Source organism: Sinohyriopsis cumingii, unplaced genomic scaffold, assembly GCF_028554795.1.
Source record: "Sinohyriopsis cumingii isolate HCF-2022 unplaced genomic scaffold, ASM2855479v2 utg000622l, whole genome shotgun sequence".
NCBI classification, from domain to species: domain Eukaryota; kingdom Metazoa; phylum Mollusca; class Bivalvia; order Unionida; family Unionidae; genus Sinohyriopsis; species Sinohyriopsis cumingii.
In genome coordinates, this window is record NW_028315918.1 from 1,544,164 (window position 1) to 1,568,902 (window position 24,739).

A 24,739-nucleotide genomic window follows, 5' to 3' on the forward strand; every position below is an offset into this window, starting at 1 on the left:
CTTTAGACCACTCGGCCACTCGGGGCCCCCACTGTTTATTGTAAATGTAAATGAGTAGGCAATACAATTGCTGATTGGATGAATGAAATATATGTTTTTTATACAACTCCTCAGTCACAGTGGTTAATGTGAACACCCATGCATGAATCATGCTTGTAATAGTGTTCATAGTGATGTTCACTCAAAGGTTACTCATTGTTTTTTATGGTATTTTCGAAACATTTTATAAGCTCAACCAAAGAAAATATTTTCAAAAGTGATGCTAAAAATGGAAAAATAAGCTTGGGTAAATCATTATCAAGAAAAATGTGTCTATTTTAATTATAAGTCTTAAGATATTTTGGGGTGAAAAATAATGAAGAAAAGCACTTTTAAGTAAAGCAATTTATTTACTGCTGTGATACCACTAGAATGAAATATTTCTTCAAGGTACATAGTAAATTTTCACATAAAGTGCTATAATTTTAATAAATGAAATATTATACAGTATTCAGTATCTCCCCCATGTTAAGCCTGAAGCAATCACCAATCAATCTTTTGAAAAGCACAGGCAGTATTATCATCTATTATAAAATGAGCCATGGCTTGTCACTGAACATGTGCTTATCACTGAATGTATGGTTATCATTGAATATGTGGTTATCCTTTAATGTGTTTATCACTGAATCTGTGCTTATCATTGAACATGTGTTTATCACTAAATCCTTGGTTATCTTTGAAAATCTGTCACTGAATATGTGCTTATCACTGAACATCATAGAATGTGTGTGCTTATTGTATATGTTTATCACTGAACATGTACTTACCAGTTAATGTGTGCTTATTACTGACCATATGCTTATCACTGAACATGGATTCATCACTGAACACATTCTTTTCACTAAACATAGGTTAATCATCAGAACACTTGCTTTTCATTGAGTATTGTATGATTCTATATAAGACTACCATATTCTTGAGTGAACAACATGCACCAATGTGTGCAGTGCACCCCAGTATTCATTGTGTGCTCACAAAGAAGTATTAAATGGGGGAACAAAAACAGTCAAGTGCAGAATGAAAAATCACAGAGCATGCGAACACAGTACAAGACCCACATTTATATATATATATTACCAGATGATGCTTGGCCTCACAGTGAGCTAAAACATGTACTCATTTTCTAAAATCCCTCATGCCCTATTGGTTCCTTCCATTGCTCTTCCTCTGCCTCCTCCTGTCCATCTTCCTCACTCTCTTCTTCAAAATCCAAAACATCCTCCTCATAATCGTCAAGGTCTATGCCTCCTTTTTCCTTCTCAAATGCAAAGTAATCCACGTCATCAAGTTCTTCCTGGTCCAGATGCTGGTCAATGGCCTCATGACTCCGCCCTGACAGTAGTGGCCGGGCGTATCCGTTGTAAATCAGGCAAAATTGCTTGCAGGCTTCATATGTCAGAAACATGACACCATGGTAAGGAACAACCTGAAATACAATAGGCAAAAAATAGAATCCTTAGAAATGTGTAAAATTAAATCTTCCAATTTATCATTTGGTGTAATGTTACTGCGTCTAGAATACACGTCATATCAATTGCTATTGTTCTGTATGTCTGTGAATGTAACAAAGTTTAACATACATTATCTCTTTTTTTCTTTCAAGTCTTGAATATAATGACAACAAACATTTGTTTTTGTAGGTTTGGGAAGGTGGTTTGTTAATTTGTTTAAAACATTCCACTGAGAAATGGGGGTCCTGACCTAATCTGCATCAAAAGAAGCATGGCAGTACTTTTTTTCTAATTGATTCCTAACCTTTCCCCTCACCTATCTTAATACCCATTTCTACTCATCCGTCATGGGTTATATACATGTATACAAACTAACCCTTTGGGGTACTAGAATATGTATGTACGTATAATGACAGTGCTAAACTATTCAGTACTAAAATAAGTTTGTATATTTCTTTTATATAAATGTCTATATGGAACTGCACCAGAGTATCTTCAAGACTTATTCAGGCCTTTTTCAGCACAATACCAGTTGAGATCAATATCACATGGAAACCTTCTAATACCAAAACCAAGAACAGAGCAATTTAAAAAGTGTTTTCGATACTCTGGTACAGTTCTGTGGAATAAGCTTCCACTACATGTAAAATCTGCTGAAAATATTAGAGTATTTAAGAAAAGATATCATGAGCATGTATGTGTTTCTAACAGATAATGGAATTTAGTATTTTAATACTAAACATGTTAAAATAAACAGTAATTATTGCCATCTTCATATAATGTGCATTGTTATACTCTCCTTAAGAGGGCCTCAAGGGAGAATAGTCCTTGACTAATGAGTCACCCTCTATAAATAAAGCATTATTATTATTATTATTATTATTATTATATACAATGACAGCACTAGACTTGGGTACTAGAATAAGTGTATATACAGTGACAGTGCTAGACTATTGAGTACTAGAATAAGTATGTATATACATGACAGTTACTAGAATAAGTATGTATATACATTGACATAACTAGACTTGGGTACTAAGTGTATATACAATGACTACTAGACTATTGGTACTGAGTGTATATTGAGTGACAGTGCTGACTACTGGGTACTAGAATAAGTGTGTGTATATATATATATATATATATATATATATATATATATATATATATATATATATATATATATATACAATGACAGTACTAGACTATAGAGTACTAAGTGTATATACAATGACTGCTGTCTAGTAGGGTACTAGAATAAGTTTGTATATACAATGACAGCACTAGACTATTGGGTACTAGAATAAGTATGTATATACAATGACAGTGCTAGACAATTGAGTACTAGAAGAAGCTTGTATATACATGACAGATACTAGAATAAGTATGTATATACAATAACATCACTAGACTTGGGTACTAAGTGTATATACAATGACAACACTAGACTATTGGGTACTAAGTGTATGATCACTGCCACCTCACCTCTGTCTGCGTGGGTTCAAGTCTTGGATTCAGCTAATGTGGGTATGTGAAAAAGCTTGCCAGTAGCTTCTCGTGGGTCGGTGGTTCTTTCCGGAGTTTTCCCGGGTTCTTCCTCCACCATTAATACTGGCCACCATGTATAGCCTATCGTGTGCTGAAAAATGGCATTAAACCCTACAACAACCACAACTAAGTGTATATTGAGTGACAGTGCTGACTATTGGGTACTAGAATAAGTATGTATATACAATTACAGCACTAGACTTTTGGATACTAGAATAAGTATGCATACATAATGACAGCACTCGACTTGGGTACTAAGTGTATATACAATGACAGTGCTAGACGGGGATACTAGAATATGTATATACATGACAGTTACTAGAATAAATATATACAATAATATCACAAGAATTGGGTACTAAGTATATATACAATGACATCACAACTTGGATACTAATTTTATGTACAATGACAGCACTAGACTGTTGGTACTGAGTGTATATACAAAGACATCACTGGAGTTGGATACTAAGTGTATGTACAATGACAGCACTAGACTATTGGGTACTAGAATATGTATATACAATGACATCACACCTTGAATACCAAGTGTATGTACAATGACAGCACTAAATTACTGGGTACTAAGTGTATATACAATGACAGCACTAAACTACTGGGTACTAAGTGTATATTCAATGACAGCACTAGACTACTGGGTACTAGAATATGTATATACAATGACATCACACCTTGAATACTAAGTGTATGTACAATGACAGCACTAAACTAATGGGTACTAAGTGTATATACAATGACAGCACTAAACTACTGGGTACTAAGTGTATATACAATGACAGCACTAGACTACTGGGTACTAGAATATGTATATACAATGACATCACACCTTGAATACTAAGTGTATGTACAATGACAGCACTAAACTACTGGGTACTAAGTGTATATACAATGACAGCACTAGACTATTGGGTACTAAGTGTATATACAATGACAGCACTAGACTATTGGGTACTAGAATATGTATATACAATGACATCACACCTTGAATACTAAGTGTATGTACAATGACAGCACTAGACTATTGGGTACTAAGTGTATGTACAATGACAGCACTAGACTACTGGGTACTAAGTGTATATACAATGACAGCACTAGACTATTGGGTACTAGAATATGTATATACAATGACATCACACCTTGAATACTAAGTGTATGTACAATGACAGCACTAAACTACTGGGTACTAAGTGTATATACAATGACAGCACTAGACTACTGGGTACTAGAATATGTATATACAATGACATCACACCTTGAATACCAAGTGTATGTACAATGACAGCACTAAACTACTGGGTACTAAGTGTATATACAATGACAGCACTAGACTACTGGGTACTAAGTGTATATTCAATGACAGCACTAGACTACTGGGTACTAGAATATGTATATACAATGACATCACACCTTGAATACTAAGTGTATGTACAATGACAGCACTAAACTACTGGGTACTAAGTGTATATACAATGACAGCACTAGACTACTGGGTACTAAGTGTATATTCAATGACAGCACTAGACTACTGGGTACTAGAATATGTATATACAATGACATCACACCTTGAATACCAAGTGTATGTACAATGACAGCACTAAACTACTGGGTACTAAGTGTATATACAATGACAGCACTAGACTACTGGGTACTAAGTGTATATTCAATGACAGCACTAGACTACTGGGTACTAGAATATGTATATACAATGACATCACACCTTGAATACCAAGTGTATGTACAATGACAGCACTAAACTACTGGGTACTAAGTGTATATACAATGACAGCACTAGACTACTGGGTACTAGAATATGTATATACAATGACATCACACCTTGAATACTAAGTGTATGTACAATGACAGCACTAAACTACTGGGTACTAAGTGTATATACAATGACAGCACTAGACTACTGGGTACTAAGTGTATATTCAATGACAGCACTAGACTACTGGGTACTAAGTGTATATTCAATGACAGCACTAGACTACTGGGTACTAGAATATGTATATACAATGACATCACACCTTGAATACTAAGTGTATGTACAATGACAGCACTAAACTACTGGGTACTAAGTGTATATACAATGACAGCACTAAACTACTGGGTACTAAGTGTATATTCAATGACAGCACTAAACTACTGGGTGCTAAGTGTATATACAATGACAGCACTAAACTACTGGGTACTAAGTGTATATACAATGACAGCACTAGACTACTGGGTACTAAGTGTATATTCAATGACAGCACTAGACTACTGGGTACTAGAATATGTATATACAATGACATCACACCTTGAATACCAAGTGTATGTACAATGACAGCACTAAACTACTGGGTACTAAGTGTATATACAATGACAGCACTAGACTATTGGGTACTAGAATATGTATATACAATGACATCGCACCTTGAATACTAAGTGTATGTACAATGACAGCACTAGACTACTGGGTACTAGAATATGTATATACAATGACATCACACCTTGAATACTAAGTGTATGTACAATGACAGCACTAGACTGTTGGTACTGAGTGTATATACAAAGACATCACTGGAGTTGGATACTAAGTGTATGTACAATGACAGCACTAGACTACTGGGTACTAGAATATGTATATACAATGACATCACACCTTGAATACCAAGTGTATGTACAATGACAGCACTAAACTACTGGGTACTAAGTGTATATACAATGACAGCACTAGACTACTGGGTACTAAGTGTATATTCAATGACAGCACTAGACTACTGGGTACTAGAATATGTATATACAATGACATCACACCTTGAATACCAAGTGTATGTACAATGACAGCACTAAACTACTGGGTACTAAGTGTATATACAATGACAGCACTAGACTACTGGGTACTAGAATATGTATATACAATGACATCACACCTTGAATACCAAGTGTATGTACAATGACAGCACTAAACTACTGGGTACTAAGTGTATATACAATGACAGCACTAGACTACTGGGTACTAGAATATGTATATACAATGACATCACACCTTGAATACTAAGTGTATGTACAATGACAGCACTAAACTACTGGGTACTAAGTGTATATACAATGACAGCACTAGACTACTGGGTACTAGAATATGTATATACAATGACATCACACCTTGAATACCAAGTGTATGTACAATGACAGCACTAAACTACTGGGTACTAAGTGTATATACAATGACAGCACTAGACTACTGGGTACTAAGTGTATATTCAATGACAGTGCTAGACTATTGGGTACTAGAATAAGTATGTATACACAGTGACAGCACTACACTTGGGTACTAAGTGTATATACAATGACAGCACTAGGCTATTGAGTACTAAGTGTATATTCAGTGACAGTGTCAGACTATCAGGTACTAGTATATATATATATATATATATATATATATACATACACATATACATACAATGACAGCACTAGACTATTGGGTACTAAGTATACACAATGACAGCACTAACTATTGGGTACTAAGTATACACAATGACAGCACTAACTATTGGGTATTTGAATATGTATATACAATGACATCACACCTTGAATACTAAGTTTATACACAATGACAGCACTAGACTATTGGGTACTAAGTGAATAAACAATGACAGCACTAGACTATTGGGTACTAAGTGAATAAACAATGACAGCACTAGACTTGTGTACTAAATGTATATATAATGACAGTGGTCTTGACTACTGAGTACTTGAATAAGTAGGCATAAAATTTGAGAGTGCTGGACCAAATGCAACTTTCAGTGATTGGGGGATGCTGGAGGTGGTTGGGTGGAGCAGTGCTTTCTCTAAATGATGCTTGGTCTCATCAAGTGTCACTAAAAGTTTCGTGAGTTGATCGTAGCATAAGATAAAGCTCAGGCAATTGAACCCTTTCAAAAACAGGATGCTCAACCTCTTCATTAACCATTTCTTCAGTGTTGGCATTTTTATTTTTATTTTTTTCCAAACAAAATTTCTGGTGATAGGCACTTGCCTTTTACGTATGAACTGAAAATTTCACAAAAATCTTTTGAAATATGCTTATTTTAGAAAGATTCTACAAATTTTGTGTTAGGAAATGAAAATTGGAGAGGTGACAAAATTGCTTATGTGATAGAATTTATGCTTTCAAAATTAAACCAACACCTCTTTATATCCTTGTCATACTTTTTTATATCTGTGTTGCTTTTTTGCTTGTTTGTTGTTGGTTTTTTTTACTCTTATATCCTTTTCATAGCTTTTTTGTTGTGTGCATTGCTTTATTGTTTGTTCTTTTCTTATTACACTCAGTCCTCACAAACTGAATACTGGAGAACAAACTGATGGTAACATGGAATTCAGACAGTGATGGTGACATAATTCTTCATCTTTATACACTGTGGCTTTAAAGTTAGAATGAAAATTGAAACAGTTTATTGGCATTTATACAGTCAAAAATGTTGAATTGCTGCTGTTATAGAGACTAGCTATATTTATTTAGAATTACTTTAGAGGTATCGATCAAATCTTGCAAGTGATAAATGGTGTGTGTGTGTGTTACATTATATATATGTATGTATGTATGTATGTATGTATGTATGTATGTACCCTGATAAAGGCTGGTAAATACCCCTTGAAGAATGAGTGGATGCCGTTATCCTTCCAAGCTGCTTTGACACATGCCCATGTACCTCCGATGAACCAGCACATTCCTGGCCCAAAATATGGTTGCACAGCACTTCTAGCCTACAGTAGGTAAAATAGTATCATATGTTAAACTTTGTTGACAATGGGAAGAATAATTATGGCCAGACAGGAACTTGAACCTGAGACCACCCTAACTCAGCTTGGGCACTCTACCATGAAAACTATACAAGTTGATACACCTGACATTTCGTGTCTCAATCCATTTATGGAGATACTGTCTGAATCTGAAAGTAAAAACTTTTATGATGGCTCTGACAAGACTGTCCATATGTAATGCAAGTACTGACCCAAAATAAACATGAGGGTTGATAATTTGGCTTGATGAAGGTGTTGCTAAGCATTTGGATTGGTTGCTGAAAATGAAGAAAAGGCTTAGTGTACAATGCTGTGACCTTATCCTGGTCTTGCAATTAGTCATATTTCGGAAGTGGGGCAGCATATTCAAACCATGTCTTCCGTTATTGAATTTCTCAATCCACCATACTACCCACCCTGCCGATACTTCACTTATTCACCATTCAGTGTGAAATAGAACTTTAGAACTTGTCCATTTGTTAAAGAAACACCATGTGTTTGTGTGTGTGTGTGTGTGTGTGTGTGTGTGTGTGTGTGTGTGATATATATATATCCTTGCTGACTTTTGAGTTTGTGGCCGAGTGGTCTAAAGTGCTCTCCATTACGGATCACTGCCATCTCACGTCTGCCTGTGTGGGTCCGAGTCTTGGATTCAGCCAATGTGGGTATGTGAGAAAGCTTGCCAGTAGCTTCACATGGGTCAGTGGTTCTTTCTGGGGTTTTCCCAGGTTCTTCCTCCACCATTAATACTGGCCACCATGTATGGTGTTAAACCCCACAACAACAACAACAACAACAACAACAACAACTTTTGAGTTTGAAGTATATTCATTAACAGATGACATGCCACAGTCCCAAAATTTATCCAACTCACTATTCTGTATGGCCTCTGCAATTCTTCTCAGTTCATTCTCTAGCTCTAGTAATGAAGGATACTGAACCAAGTTAAATGAACCTCTGTGAGATCTGTTAAAGACTTGGGGTTATTATTAAAGTATTTCATGGATGACTTGAGGGACTCTTTCAAGTCTTTCTTATGACCTCTGTGAGATCACTTTCACTCCTTCAACTTGCTATTAAAGACATTATTTGGAAGTCACTTGTCTGATATCTTGGTGACATAGTCTACCCATCTCAGCTGTGATTTTGTCAGCAGAGTGTGGATACTTGGAATGCCTGAACATGTGAGAACCTCTATATCTCAGACTTTGTCCTGACATCTTATCCTCATCAATTTTCTCAAGCCAATGTGAACATGGTTCACATTCTTGGCATGGTTTTTGTATACCATCAAGATTTCAGTTATACAGCAGGGTTGGGAACACAGTGGTTTTGTAGACCTTCTGTTTTGTTTGCAGGCGGATGCCTCTGAGCTAGAACAATTTGCACACAGTCTGCCAAAAGTCGTACTTTGGCTATTCTGGCCATAGTTTTCTCATTGATGTGGACTGTACAAGTCAGTGTACTGCCAAGGTAGGTGAATTTGTCCACATCCTGGAGGGTTTGGCCATTCACTGTAATTGTAGGCTGTACAAGAAGCTTATTGGTGCATGTTGGTACATCACCTCAGTGTATTAATACTGATTTTGAGACCAAAATCTTCACAAGATGAAGTAAAATGGTCCATACTCTGTTGCATGTCAGACTTGGATTTTGGCATTCAGGGAGCAGTTGTCAGCAAATAAGAGATCATGAACATCTTTTGACATAGCTCATCAGATTGAATAGCTTGCTATCAGTCCTGTATAGCAGACTCACCATCATCACATTACAAGTAAGCATGCCATCACAAAACTCAAACCATTCTGATGCATTTCTCTGCCATGGATTATGTATATCTATATTATTTAACTATAATTTTTGTAACTGTTGGTACATGATTATGTCTAACTTTTGTGATTTTTATTTAGGGCTGTATGGTGTATCTATAGCTTGATTTCATATGTCTATAGGGTCTACTGTAAGATATTAAAGGACATAAAATTGCATAGAATCTCTAAATAGATGCTTACAGAGGTGTTGACATTTACTACTAATAAAATTGTTAGTAAATATGTTTGCAAGATTCAGCCTTTTTCCCACTGGACAGATCAGTCAGGTGGTATCTTAGAAGAATTAAATTGATTTCTATTGGATGAGTTAGGTCACATTTATAGGTATTTTTAAATATTGGATTGAGTAGTAATATCTGTCATATGGGATATATTGTGACAAATAGTCATAATAGACTGTTGAAGGTGTATATAAGGAGAGAACTGAACAATTGGATTTATTCCTGCTTTGGAGTCATTGTCATTTCTTGTATTCCAGTTGTAACATCATGTCTGGAGATGTGTTTTGTACTTAGATATTATTTGAGAGGACAAATATTTGTTTGGACTGTTCAGTGGAAATAGAAAGTGATCATTGGACAATAATATTATTCTGGAACTGTTGTGAATTACTCAACGGGAGTTTTGGACAGTGCCATTTTGACAATGTCATGATTCTTGGCAGACTAGTACATGTACATTTCCAGTTCTGAAATTTATATGGAACTTTTCATTCTTTTGGACTTGAATAGAACTTGTTCAGGATTGTTTTCATTTCACTTCATAATACTGTAAGTTCCTCTCTCATTTTTCATTTATAATTTTGATGTTTATATTATTTGTTAAGTTTTACAAAACCTGTTGGTTTTCCTTCTTTCTGTTATTTAGTTTATACCTATAGAGTCATAACACATGCTCTTCCAGAAGCTGTCACTCCTGTATCGGTGGGTTTTCTCAGGTCAATGAAAGTTGTGTACAGGTTTGAGTTCTGTTCCTGGTGTTTGCTATGGAATTGACGAGCAAACATCATGTATATGGTTCCTGCTCTTTTCATGAAGCCACACTGTCTCGCATGCAGGATCCCATGATCAACATGATGCAGAAGGCGAGACTGCATAATTCTGGTTAGGATTGTTTTGCTGGCTATTGATCGCAAGGACATACCCAGCTGACTGTCTCTGGAATGTCAGTCACCTTTCTGCTTATACAAGTAAATGTGGCTACAATTCCTTGTACAACTTAGACTGGATGAGTTCACTCAGTTTCTTGGGTATGTAGACTTCTGCTAATATAGCATCTAATCCATGTGATATGTCATTTGAAAGCAGTTTCAGTCAGCGTTGGAGGATGAAGAGCAAGTGATATGCTGATCACAATTGTTCTCATCAAACCAATTATGATTTTTTCCTTGTGGGACAGAGGGTTTTGTATGCATCTAGTCGACAGCGTCTCAGAAGGATCCGCCATTTTTAGATATTCTCAGAGTTCACATTAATTCTTATTGGTAGGCATAAGTTTCTTCAACAACTGTCTTTTTCACATTCTGTGGTGTAATCCTGTTGACATTGAACTTGGTGGGCACTCTTCTGCCTTGTGATTGGCTACCGAGATATTGTTTTATCGATGGAATTTCAGTCCTTTTACAAACTTCAGTTTGGAAAACTCGTTACCGAAATTACCTCTTTACTCGATGGTGCGGAAATGACAGAACATGTTTTAACACTTGTGGATCCAGAAAAGGCCACATCTCATATGTTTTTTTTTTCTGCACAGAAGCTGTAATCATGAGCATTGATAAATTAAAGTTATGTAATTTTTAATATCATGGTTTTTGCATAGGTTTACTATGGGAACTGGGACCTCAAGTGACCGAATGGTCCAAAACGCTCGCCTTTACTGATTTCTGCCATCTCACCTATGTCCACTGGCATTAGCTTTCTGTGCTTGTTACTGAGGTATTTCCAGGAATTCTCCTGCACCAATTATACCGGCCACCATGTATAGCCTATCCTACTGATAAATAATACCTTTAAACAACAACAACAACAACAAAACAAAAACAAACATAAAAAAAAACACATCGACAATGGGAACTGAATTAGTACCAAGCGTTTTGTAAGTAGCTATTTCTGACACCCATACTTTGTTATTAATAACAGATCACATGACCGTGTGACATAGCTCTTGAAATACCTAATACACTGTGTAGCAAGTTGTGGTGACACAATGATTACTACATATCTTCATTTACAGGGTAAGCAAACATTGCCTAATGGTCTATAGGCCGATAAACCAGCCCCATCCTATAATGATAATCACTGGCGATTAGGGGCTGATATCACCTATTCATTAAAACCTGCACAAATCTGCAGACAGTTTGCACACATAGGTGTACATTTTATACACTTACTGAGGTGTCTTACAGCTGTTGAGCTACCATCGGCTGAAGGGTTCTTTTTAGCGATATGTACATACTATTTCTGGATAAAATCTTGTGTTTGGTGGTTGTAAATTGATATGGAATAGCACAAACCTCTGTTCTTTGGCCATTGAATTTTACGCTAGATATGGCTGTTGCCAAATACTGTGTGCAATTTCCGGAAAGATATGCATGCAGGAAAATCACACATTTTAATAAGTAGGTGACATCAGACCGATATATCGTCTATCAGCATCAATACAGATTATTTTGGGGGGAGGGATTTATCAGACTAAATAGACTATAGCTTCAATTAATGACACATCGGAGATGCCAATCGTTGGTGCAAGCTGACACAGAGGTGAAGTTCAATAACAACCATATTAAATTAGAATTGTGGTTTTTAATTATGTCCTCAGTGATGATAAGGGGACCAAAAAGTTCATGTTCCAAAAATGCAATATTGCAAAAAAAAAACAATGTCAAATGGCTATAGTTTCATGCAAATATAATAAATTCATCAAAATATTTGATCAAATCGGGGGGGGGGGGGGGGGAGTGGTGGAGTGGTCTAAAGTGCTCTCTGTAACGGATCACTGCCATCTCACCTCTGTCTGCGTGGGTTTGAGTCTCGGATTCGGCCAATGTGGGTGTGTGAGAAAGCTTGCCAGTAGCTTCTCGTGGGCCGATGGTTCTTTTCGGAGTTTTCCCGGGTTCTTCCTCCACCATTAATACTAACCGCCATGTATAGCCTATCGTGTGCTGAGAAATGGCGTTATACCCTACAACAACAACAACGTTTTTAAATTGCATTTGTCTAGCTCAAGTGGTCCGGGATCAATCGCGCTAACATGGTTTTTGTCATGAAGTTCCATCATTTCAAAACGTTTATAAAAATTAAAGAAAAATATTGGAATAGCCTGAATATCAGATCTGGGTGTTTACACATAAATATAAATATGCCTATCAAATTTAATTTGATCCACCTCCTGTAAGTGTAGCTTAATTGTGCTTACAACATTTTTGTCAAAAATGTATGTTGAAATGGTTCAAAATGTGTTTCAAAATTTACATTCATGGTGAGGGGGTCTTTTTCTGATGGCATGACATTCTAATCAGGTTATCATATACATGTGCTTACAAATATTGTGCAGGTTGTAATTGTCTACGTTGGTTTTTTTGTGCCATACTGCTAACATGCTTTATCAGGATGGAGGGACAGAAGAATGGAATTATCAAGTCAAGATGAGATAGTTTCAATCAGTGGGGCGGGGGCATAAAATAAAGCGTTAAAATTAACAATAACAAAATGAAGAACGGATCTTATTTTTTTATAAGCCTACATGACCGCATATGATGATTTCTGAGATGGACTTTTCATTCGAAGATTTTTCAGAGGAAGGGGAAATCAGTGATTAAATGACCAATACAAAATGTGTGTGTGTGTCTGGTAGAAGTGATATATGGAGAGAGAGAGAGAGAGAGAGAGAGAGAGTAATATATGATTTCCTTTTAACATGCAAATGCATGGTACGGTTATTTGATTAGAGGATAGACAAGAAAAAGAAATGAAAAAACTTACCTGAAGTCTTCTTTTAACCGTGTCTAGAGGAAAGGTGACGAAAAGAGCCACGGCTGAGGCGATGCATCCCTGGAAAAAGTTGTCAACAGTGGAGGGTGGACGTTTTAAATCGTGCTGTATGGACTGTAGCCACTCGTACATGCTCATCATAGTAGCGGTGTATGGAACGTTTGCTAACAAGAAAAAGAGTATAAATTCTCTGGGATGCTTTCTAAGCCAAAAAAGGGGAGTGTCTAAACAGCTTTTACTAGTACAATCATTAACAATTTTATCGGAAAATGGTTAGATGAATGAATTATTTACATTTCTGGTTAGAAATTAATAAAACTTACCTAATGTAGTTTTTTGTTCTTTTTTTTGTTTGTGTTCTTAAATGTACTTTTAAGACATTATTTACTATATCATGCCTAGCTTAATGGGGCTAAGTGCCTTTCACAAGAATACACTGAGTCAACTGGCCTGTGTGGGTGTTGAACTCGCAACCCTCATATTATAAGTCCGATCCTCAATCAACTGGACAACTTCGGCTCACTATTACAGATCAGTGTCGTGTCTTAGACTTTAAATAACCAGTTTGTTTGTTTTTTAAGAAAGAAACTTGATGCGATGTGTTATCGTGTCTGTACGATAAATACTATTGATAACGAGGAAACAGAAATATACTTCGTTTATAGCAACACCTCACCTTTCTTTTTCTAATGCATGCATATGAAACGTCAATGATCTACTCCATCATACACGTTTTTACTTACAATAAACAACATAAACATACAACTCTTGACCGGTTTCGCTTTTTTTTTTTTTGAGTCTTCAGACTAAATTAAAATATTGCCATTAAATTCTTTTGGTTTCTGAGAGATTATCTTTATAAAGAAAATTACGTCATGCCGTAAATAGTTCTGATACGTTCTAGCTACAATTTTATATATGATGTCTTAAATGCATAAACTGTATGTAAGATAACATTACAAGACGCATAAAACTCTATTATATATATATATATATATATATATATATATATATATATATATATATATATATATATATATATATTGCTACTGAAAATATAACAAGAGAACATTATAAAACATTATAAAAAACAATTTTATTTTGTTTACGTATGTATCACTAATTAAGTATTTGGAATTTATTAACTAACGAAGTTTATAAATTATCTTAGAATTATACAAATTTTAGGCCTGTCTGACAGTATACAACCGGTGAATTCAATGTTTTCTTTAAAAGAAGTTCCATTTCAAACTAATGTATTTTCGTTAGCTAAGGTTCCGTTGTGTTAACCCAATCTACGCTTTGGCGGATCGTGCTTATATTTCAGAGCTTTGTTCTAGTGACAGCTATTCGATTTCATGAGTTGTCTCACTTAGTATGCAATGGCAACTAACCAATAGCGTTTAACAGCGGTGCGTTGTACATCTGCTGAAAATGGTGGAGGTAATTAACTTCATAAGGATACTTTGTACGTTTAACATCGAAAATATGACTATACACGTGTGCATTTGAGAGAAAAGATGTATTTGTGTATTTGTACAAATACGGACCAACAGCGGAAAATTACTTATTTATGAATCCATTCCAGTTGTTTGCTCCACTTGTCTCGATCTTGTTGGAATGGTGTTCAAATTTGAACAACTTGATTTTGATGGAATGCGGTGGCTTGCTGCCGCATCAAATGAAATGCACAGGCCCAAAGCACCAAAATATCTGAACGATCTGCCAAGGTGTAGATTGGCTTAACACATCGGTGCCTTGACTTGTGAAGATGGAACTAATGTTGATTATGCCCCCTTCTTCTACAATTATATGTATTGTGTACAAAGTTCCTAAGAATTCGATAATTGTCATTGAATAGCGATGCATAAAAAGAAACCATCGGGCTACATATTGCAGCGGCTCCTTTTTCATCTCCCCAATAAAAGAAAAATAAGAAACTAACCAATTAACACAAAAAGCAGAAAAAGTTAAATAAAATTATATCAGTCCCGTAGTCTGGTAGACCGTTGGGGGACCGCACAAAACCGAACAACCAGCTTCCTCCATTCCTCTCGATTTTCCGTCTTTCTCAGTGAGTCGCTCAATGTCAAGCCTGTCTACTCTATAATGTTATCTTCTCACCTCGTTCTTTGCCTGCCTCTTTTTCTTCTTCCTTGTATAGTGCCTTGAAGGATTGTCTTGGCAATTCCTAATGATCGTGAGACATGCCAATACCACTGCGGTTTACGTTTTTACACTATGAACAGGAGATCTTCGTAAGGCCGAATGGCTTGTCTGATCCTTTGCCGTATTTCTTCATTGGTGACACGGTCTTTGCATGTGACGCTAAGGATCTTTCGAGAACTTCCCATCTCTGTGGCCTGTATCATTTTCTCTAAGTCAGCTGTTATGGTCCATGATTCTCAAGGGTAGAGAAATATGATCACCAGTGAGTGCATCAGTCTGACCATCGAACGAGTGGGGAATGGGCAAGTCATCAAAACTTGCAAGGGAAGATAGACGCTCCCGCCCTCCACGAGTCTTCACGCTATGGATAAATAGTGTGATGTTAACACGGCATCACTGGGCGGAAGAACTTCCTAGACGAAGTCAACGGATAAGGGGAAAGGCTGTCAAACAGCTCAACGGCTACATGTTCGTGACCAAGGCGGGCCACCAACTTGGAGGAAATCGGCTGTGGCCGGGCCTGCATAGGGTTTGGCTCCGATATATGTGTGTGTGTGTGTGTGTGTCTTAACCATATTGGCTAGGTTCGATAAAAAAAACAGACTGGAATAAAGATCCGTGTCTTCTCGGGATGGAAAAGGATGTCAACGTGGTTCAAGAGAAATATATATATATATATATATATATATATATATATATATATATATATATATATATATATATATATATATATATATATATATATATATAATAACAAACTAAAAAGAGTACTTCAAACAAGAAAGAACACCAATTCAAACGTTTTTTGTTGTTGTTTAAATTATGGTCTTTTTCCATTTACAATTTTAAGATGATAAACTCTGAGCAAAGCAAAGAACCTCTTTTCAGTGATTTAAAAATATATAGACGCACTATCATCAGAAAAACATAATATGGAAGTAACATAAACAGCAAACAAGAAAATAATTTGTATATACTGTAATCTTTTCCTTTGTAAACACACTAGATGTGCCTCTTGCAAAAATGTTTTTTAATTAAAAAAATAAATAATTTATAAAAATGTTTTATTCATATAAAATGAAAGAAAATAACCAAATGAAGAAAAAGATTAAAATGCCAGACCTTATCTAAAACTTGTAGAAATATCACTACAATATAACATACACACAAGTAGCAAACACGGGACAACAGGAACGATTCCTGGTTTTAAAAAAAAAATCAATTGAGATTAAAGAAAAGAGACATGGAAACCAGCCAATAGGTTAAATGTCTGAGATTAAAGTTCATGTCGTCTATAAACAATTACAATTGTTTGGACAAAGTGAGGAAAATACATGGACTTGAAAACAGGGACCATATGTGTATAAACCGTATATATATATATATATATATATATATATATATATATATATATATATATGTGTGTGTGTGTGTGTGTGTGTGTGTGTGTGTGTGTGTGAGTGTGTGTGGGTGTGGGTGGGTGTGTTTATAGACCGCTCCCCGGTGCCTAGTGGTTAGAGCGTCCGCCTCGGATGCGGGAGATCGTGGGTTCGATCCCCGGCCGAGTCACACACATTAAAAATAAACCGCTCCCGTGGCCTATTGGTTAGAGCGTCAGGATAATGTGGGACATCATGCTACATGTTTGCGGCATGATGCCCCAGTGCCAGACATCACTATAAACTGCCACATTGCAGACATCGTAGCGATATGACTGAAAAATTGTTAAAGCTACGTTATCAATCCAAATCACACACACACACACACACACACACACACACACACACTTTAAAAATAGCATGCCTTTCAAATTATTATCCGCCCATTGCGCAATAATATGCTTATATAAACATTCTTGCAAAGGCGCCTTGCAAACCTTTATTGAATACAATCCATGTATCATTAGTGACGTGTGAAAATAACTATGAAAAGTATTAATAATCACCGTTCTCTAAATGAATTTAATATGGTACACAATTTCATCGCAATCCTTTCTGGTTTTCGTTCGAGCATAATCAACAAAATAAGCAGAAATCTGAAGTGAGAGAGAAAAAGAACTTGGGCTGGATGGAAACCTTGAAATTGAACTTACACCAACAAACCTACGAGAATATCTTTGGTCGTAATGGTACGTGTGCACTTTCGTTAGGATTTATCTACAGCGTTTATATAATCAATGATGCAAATCCTATCAACATTATATGATAAATTTCTCAGTTACGTTGTTGTTGGTTCTTAAACCTATTATCAATATGAAAATGTCCGAAGGCCGCCCCCACCTCTCTCTGGACCATCTTAGCAAGGATACAAGGATACGGGCTAAAATCTATTAAAAGACCAGCGTAAAGTTTGTATCATCCCACGATGTCTCTGGGCTTAAGAATGATGGTAAAAGTTAAGAGGGAGAGAGAGAGAGAGAGTTATATGGTCGGCAGTACTGCTATTAAAGCAGAATAATGGCTTGGATCAACTCTAAATATATTAAAATAGTTTAATTACCTCTTGTTGCTTCCTTATTTTGCTTAGTTTCTATTCGACGCTAAGTTCCATGCTCCGCTATATGAATGGCTGAGCGTGCATGAGAATGGCGTAGCCAACTTTAAGTTTGTAGTGCTCTACTGTCTTCATCAAAATCATCTTTCATGTTTAAGTCATAAGTATGTCTTATATTGATTTAATCAATGTGAATAAAAATAGGAACTCAATAAAAACAATCAATTTATCAATATGCAAAGGTGATTGTAAATAGCAAGAAGAGGCACGGAACTACATGTTGTAGCGGACACACTCGGACGGAATGTGAAGAAGTCATTCACTCGGTCAATACTCAGTTGCCTGAAGTCACTCTTTAACTCCGATCAAAGGACAAATGTATGTGATATAAATAAAATATATATACAGTATATACGCTGTATCAATGATACACTCGTTGTATAATTTGTTTCATTAAAAGGAAACTCGGCAAGCCTCGCGGTACATCATTGATACAGCGTACATAATACTATATATATATATATATATATATATATATATATATATATATATATATATATATATATATATATATATATATATATATATATCGCCTTTTTGGCATACTTACAACCAAATGGAGCCCTTATCGATAAGTTTGTATACCGTTTGGACGCTTTAAATGAATCTATTTTACCCTGTGACACTGTTGTACATAACGATTCACGTTAAAGACTGTATCGCCAAGAAATAGCAACAGCGCTTAGAAAATGGAAGTTTATAATATAATCGCATCGATAAAATCAATCTAATTCTTAATGTTGTCTGATTTTAGTAATAATAATTTTAACTTTGGATAGATATCTTCTCGAGACTAAAAAATTCAAACTGGAGAGATTCTATAAGGTATTATAAGAAATTTGTTTAGTTGTAAGTCACAAATATTCGATTTAGCTCATGAACTATTTAGGAAACTTTCATTGACAATGTGGGTACATCAATCTCTGGAAAGTAATGTTTTGTAACTTTAAAAGTGTCTTGCATTCTTTATAACTCTTTTCTCCAGAAGTGCAAATAATCAGCCCCGCACATCCCCAAAACATGAAGTAATAGGAGAAATGTTTTATTTTTTTAAAATTTTTTAATTAATACTACTAGCATCTACAGTTATGACTCTATGGTCTTGAGCTAAGAAATAGAAAAGAGCAAAATCCAATAAGTTTTGTAAAATTTAACAAATAAACTATTTCACTAGAACACAAAGTAAATAATGTAAAACGAACTTACGGTATTGTTAATTAAATTCCAAATAATCCTATAATTTCTAACACTAGTCCGAATGATCAAAGTTCTGCATAAACTATAATGATATCCCAAAATAAATCCAACACTGGAAGTGTTGATGTGCATGTGATGGCCTGAACAGTAATGATGTGCCAACAGTATTTTGTCGAATCACAATAATAATATTGAAGAATAAAGCCTTGTTTGAATTTCACTAAAAATCCATTTCCTAGAATGCATTTTAGATGAGCATTCTGTATTTCCCTTGAATCAATAATTTGAAATAATTCCAGCCGAACTTATATACTGGAGAAAACGATAAAACTGCTTTATGCGTCGAATGTTATTGCAGGAATAAATATTTTTTTTTCCGTAAGCAAGATTTTATACTCCTCATCCTGATCAAGATAACAATTAGCATTTTCTATAAAACAAACCAAACTATAGCCTAATGGAAAATTTCATTCTAGAAGTTTCAGAATTTTTGCAAGATAAAATCTTAGTTACAATTAGAAGGTCTGTTACTAAAATTATAATATAAAATGTGTTAAACAACAGGCAGACCGGCATTTCATGGGTAATTTTTAATGTTCTGGACCAAAATCAACGATTCTGTCAGGTAGAAAATGACCTTAATTTTGGACAAAGTTCCCAAAAAAATTATCCATAGCATATACATATACAGAATGAACAAGCTAACAGACAATGGACATTAAATACACATAACAATACAGATTAAGAAGATTTAATCGGTGAACATATATTTTAAACTATAAATATTCAGTTAAAGGATGCGGGATGCGGAAAAGTTTACTGTACAAGTAAAATTGAATATTTTTTTTCAGATATTTTTTAAAAATCCTTTGATATAAATAAGAACAAAATGTAGAGGCTAACTATAAACTATATGGCAAAAGTATGTTTATCTTGTAAACATGCACAAATTATAACAAAGAGCCACTTTAGTAACAACGGTTACATATCTTAACAACTCATTACATCTAAACAGATGTAATTCTCAAATGCGAATCAGTCTGCGATTCACACGTTGAGTTGTTGACGGGATGTCTATTATGGTGGGAAGTAGATATGCCCCGTCACCATAGTTAGTAAGGAATTTTATGAGGAATTACTAGAAAAATAGAGAATTACGAAAAAAAAAAATGTGCAATAGATCATCATCCAGTGTCTCACCAATTGTACGCTGATGACAACCAAATATACAAATCTAGCCACCCAACTGAAGTTTATGCTACCATCCAAGGTGTAGAGAGGTGCATTTCTGATGTCAAATCATGGATGACATGTAACAAGCTGCAGATGAATGATGATAAAACTGAGGCCTTTCTCATCACATCACAAAGACTTTCTCATTCACATCCTTTACCTCAGACAACAAATATCAGCAACACCAACATTAAATTCACACAATCAGTAACGAAACCCAGGTGTTACTCTGGACAGTACTCTCACATTACACCAATATGTCATGAACATATGCAAGGCTGCATATCTTGAGCTGAGACGCATCAGCTCAATTCGCAAATATCTTTCAGTTGATGCCACTAAAACACTTGTGTGTTCATTAGTACTTTCAAGACTGGACTATTGTAACTCAATTCTGTCTAGTTCATCTCAATATCTGCTCCAGAAACTTCAAAAAGTTCAAAACACAGCTGCTCGGATCATACTTAGAGTACCACGATCAGAGCACACCTCCCCACTGCTATGTAACATACACTGGCTATTCATTCGACCCAGAATCAAACACAAAATGTGTTGTCTGTGCTACGTTTCCCTGTCGGACTCTAGTCCAACATACCTATCCGATCTCACCCATGTGTACACGCCAGCAAGATACTTACGCTCCTCTTCTGACAATCGTATGCGCATTATTCCCACACTGAAAACAAAGTCATGCGGACAGCGTTCTTTTGCTTACCAAGGCCCAGCAACGTGGACTGAATTGCCCACTGAACTTAGACACAAAGACACAGTGATCACATTCAAGAGGGCTCTCAAAACTCATTTATTTCGACTGCAAGAACAAACTTAAGGACCTAATAATGTTTCTTACCTGAAATATTTTCAACATGTTTTTTATGTTTTCTAATTTTATGGTGTTTTTTTTGGAATCATATCATTATATGTTTTTTTATGTTATAGGTGTCGTCTATTGTTGTAAAGCGCTTAGAGCTTCTAAAGATTAGGCGCTATACAAAGTTCTCATTATTATTATTATTATTATTATTATTATTATTATTATATGTCTTTGTTTCAATTTGCAGCTGGTAATGGTAGGATTTCCCATAAGTTTTGTTTTTTCTGCCCATATGAAACAATCTTTACCACTGTAAACAAATGTCTTGATTAGGACACTGACAGAAACATTATCTCTAGCACTTAAGTTTCTGACACTGCCTCAAAACAAAGTGGAGTCAAAACGGTACGGGATGATAGCAGTAGTTTAGCTACATTTTAGAATAACCGCTAAAGTTTAAATTATGACGTCATCATACGAAACAACGTTTACCATGGCAACAAAATTTTCGCCTTGTCATTATGTGAGCGTAAAAAATTAAGCCATTGAAATGAATATTGAAATGGTCTTCTATACTGGAAAACTGTATTAGATAACTGTTCCGTCATCATCGATGAAGTTGCTTTTGGTACGGTTTAAAAAAAATATTACATTATCAAAGGGCCAACTGAGTTGGTCTTTAATATATGTATTCTGATTTTAATTTCATACATATTCTTAATACACGCTCTTAACTTTGTAAAAAAATTATTACTTGAATTATCATAGTAATCATTATTTAATAATTGATTCTTAAAGATCTATTATCACTCACACTTCTTACATCAAAAGATCGATATGTCTGTCATCTTGAGATGAACAATTTGGCTTTAAGAAGGATGACATAATAAAACATATAAGGGGGAAAAGTGTTGTTCACAAAGATCGGTGTCCGAGATTCTCGCTTTACTGCCGTGCAAATCATATGTTCCATATCCGGTACTGGCATTGATTGCCTTTATTATTATTCTTATTTTTAAAAGGAATTTGCGATTATAACTGTCAAGAAAATATTTTCCAATCACGGGTAACTCAAGTAAAAGCTCTATACTGCAGGTTACTGCATCTCAGAAAAATGTGGAAACTTATAAGCTAACCGAAACCTTTCAAGCCAGAAAAAATCCCCAAATCTTTAAAAGGTCAAGCGATACATTTATATTTCTAGATTTGCTTACCCATCAATGTTGGAAGAAGTCCGCTATATAGTTTACGGAATCCTTCAAGCTTAACAATGTCATACAATCCAGAAAATACCCCTCCGTGTGGGGATCTACTTTTCTGGAATGGATAGCACACCAGTCTCGTTTTTATAGTGTCCAATGGATAGGTGACAATAGTTGCAGCCAGCCCTGCCATTGCTCCAGCCTTCATCGCTTTCTCTGTAGTGAGTTTTCCCATATCATCCGCCATCTTATGCTTAAAATGTTGGAAGGTGGAGATCTGTATATAAGTATGAGGAATTATTTTCAAACAAGAAGAAAAGTTTCCCTTCCAGAAAGCCAGCATTGTACCCTCGTCTCGTAAGATGTTAGCGTAGGTTCCAAACATTCCTGCATTGCTAGATTGGAAAGTGGCTACTTGCATGTTAATTTTCACGACATCCAGAGGGGCTGTAAGAGTTCTAGCTACCATTCCAGCAATAACCTGGCTGTATAAACCTTGTTTAAATGACAAACGCCTGTCTTTCAATATACCGGATGCCATGTTGCTCCTCTTTTAAACTAGTATGGAAAACTTTGTCACTTTTGGAAATCTATTTGCAAAAAGAGTGTCACGCATAGTTATTCTGAATTTCTGAAGTCGCAGGAAGGCAAATGACGCTATACCATAGTGACGTAAAACTATTAACATATCGACTGTAAATATGTAGCACAACATCGGCCATTTGTTTTGTCTAATATATTTATTTGGAACGTTTTTATTAAGATTTTACGGCATACTTGTACATTTATCCAAAGGAAATTTAGAGAAGTAATGTGCTGTGAAAACTGGCGTGTGGATTCACAACGTTTCTCAAGCATACATGACGTGTGTCTTTCGTCGCGCAACAACATAACGATAAGCCCCAAGAACTAATAGGATAACAATAATAATGAGGACTTTGTATAGTGCCTAATCTTTAGAAGCTCTAAGCGCTTTACAACATTAGACATCACATATAAGATTAAAAAAATATAATGATATGATTACAAAAACAAACACCATGAAATTAGAAAACATAAAACAACATACTGAGAATATTTAAGGCAGGAAACATTATTAGGTCCTTAAGTTTATTCTTGCAGTCGAAATAAGTGAATTTTGAGAGCACTCTTGAATGGGATCACTGTGTCTTTATGTCTAAGTTCAGTGGGCAATTCATTCCACGTTGCTGGGCTCTCATATGCAAAAGAACGCTGTCCATATGACTTTGTTTTCATAGTGGGAATAATGAGTATACGATTGTCAGAAGATGAGCGTAAGTATCTTGCTGGCGTGTACACATGGATGAGGGCGGATAGGTATGTTGGACTAGAGTCCGACAGTGAAACGTAGCACAGACAACACATTTTGTGTTTGATTCTGGATCGAATGAATAGCCAGTGTAGGGTACAAAGCAGCGGGGAGGTGTGCTCTGATCGTGGTACTCTAAGTATGATCCGTGCAGCTGTGTTTTGAACTTTTGGAAGTTTCTGGAACATATATTGGGACGAACCAGACAGAACTGAGTCACAATAGTTCAGTCTTGAAAGAACTAATGAACACATAAGTGTTTTAGTGGCATCAGCTGAAAGATATTTACGAATTGAGCTGATGCGTCTCAGCTCAAGATATGCAGCCTTGCATATGATCATGACATGTTGGTGCAATGTGAGAGTACTGTCCAGAGTAACACCTGGGTTTCGTTACTGATTGTGTGAATTTAATGTTGGTGTTGCTGATATTTATTGTTTGAGGTAAAGGATGTGAATGAGAAAGTCTTTGTGTTGTGATCAGAATGGCTGTTTTATCATCATTCATCTGCAGCTTGTTACATGTCATCCATGATTTCACATCAGAAATGCACCCCTCTACACCTTGGATGGT

The 24,739-nt window shown here is 35.7% G+C and overlaps 1 protein-coding gene across 1 annotated transcript; it reads right to left on the reverse strand.

Annotated features, from left to right (window-relative positions):
• On the reverse strand, positions 1–23,377 carry LOC149773654 (solute carrier family 25 member 43-like). Its single transcript, XM_089946243.1, has 4 exons — positions 22,849–23,377; positions 13,660–13,832; positions 7,674–7,811; positions 1–1,465 (listed from the first exon to the last, which is right to left on the reverse strand). The coding sequence occupies exons 1-4, from the start codon at positions 23,375–23,377 to the stop codon at positions 1,163–1,165; spliced, it is 1,143 nt and encodes a 380-aa protein (XP_089802369.1). The 3' UTR covers positions 1–1,162.
• Between the last annotated feature and the right edge of the window lie 1,362 nt (positions 23,378–24,739).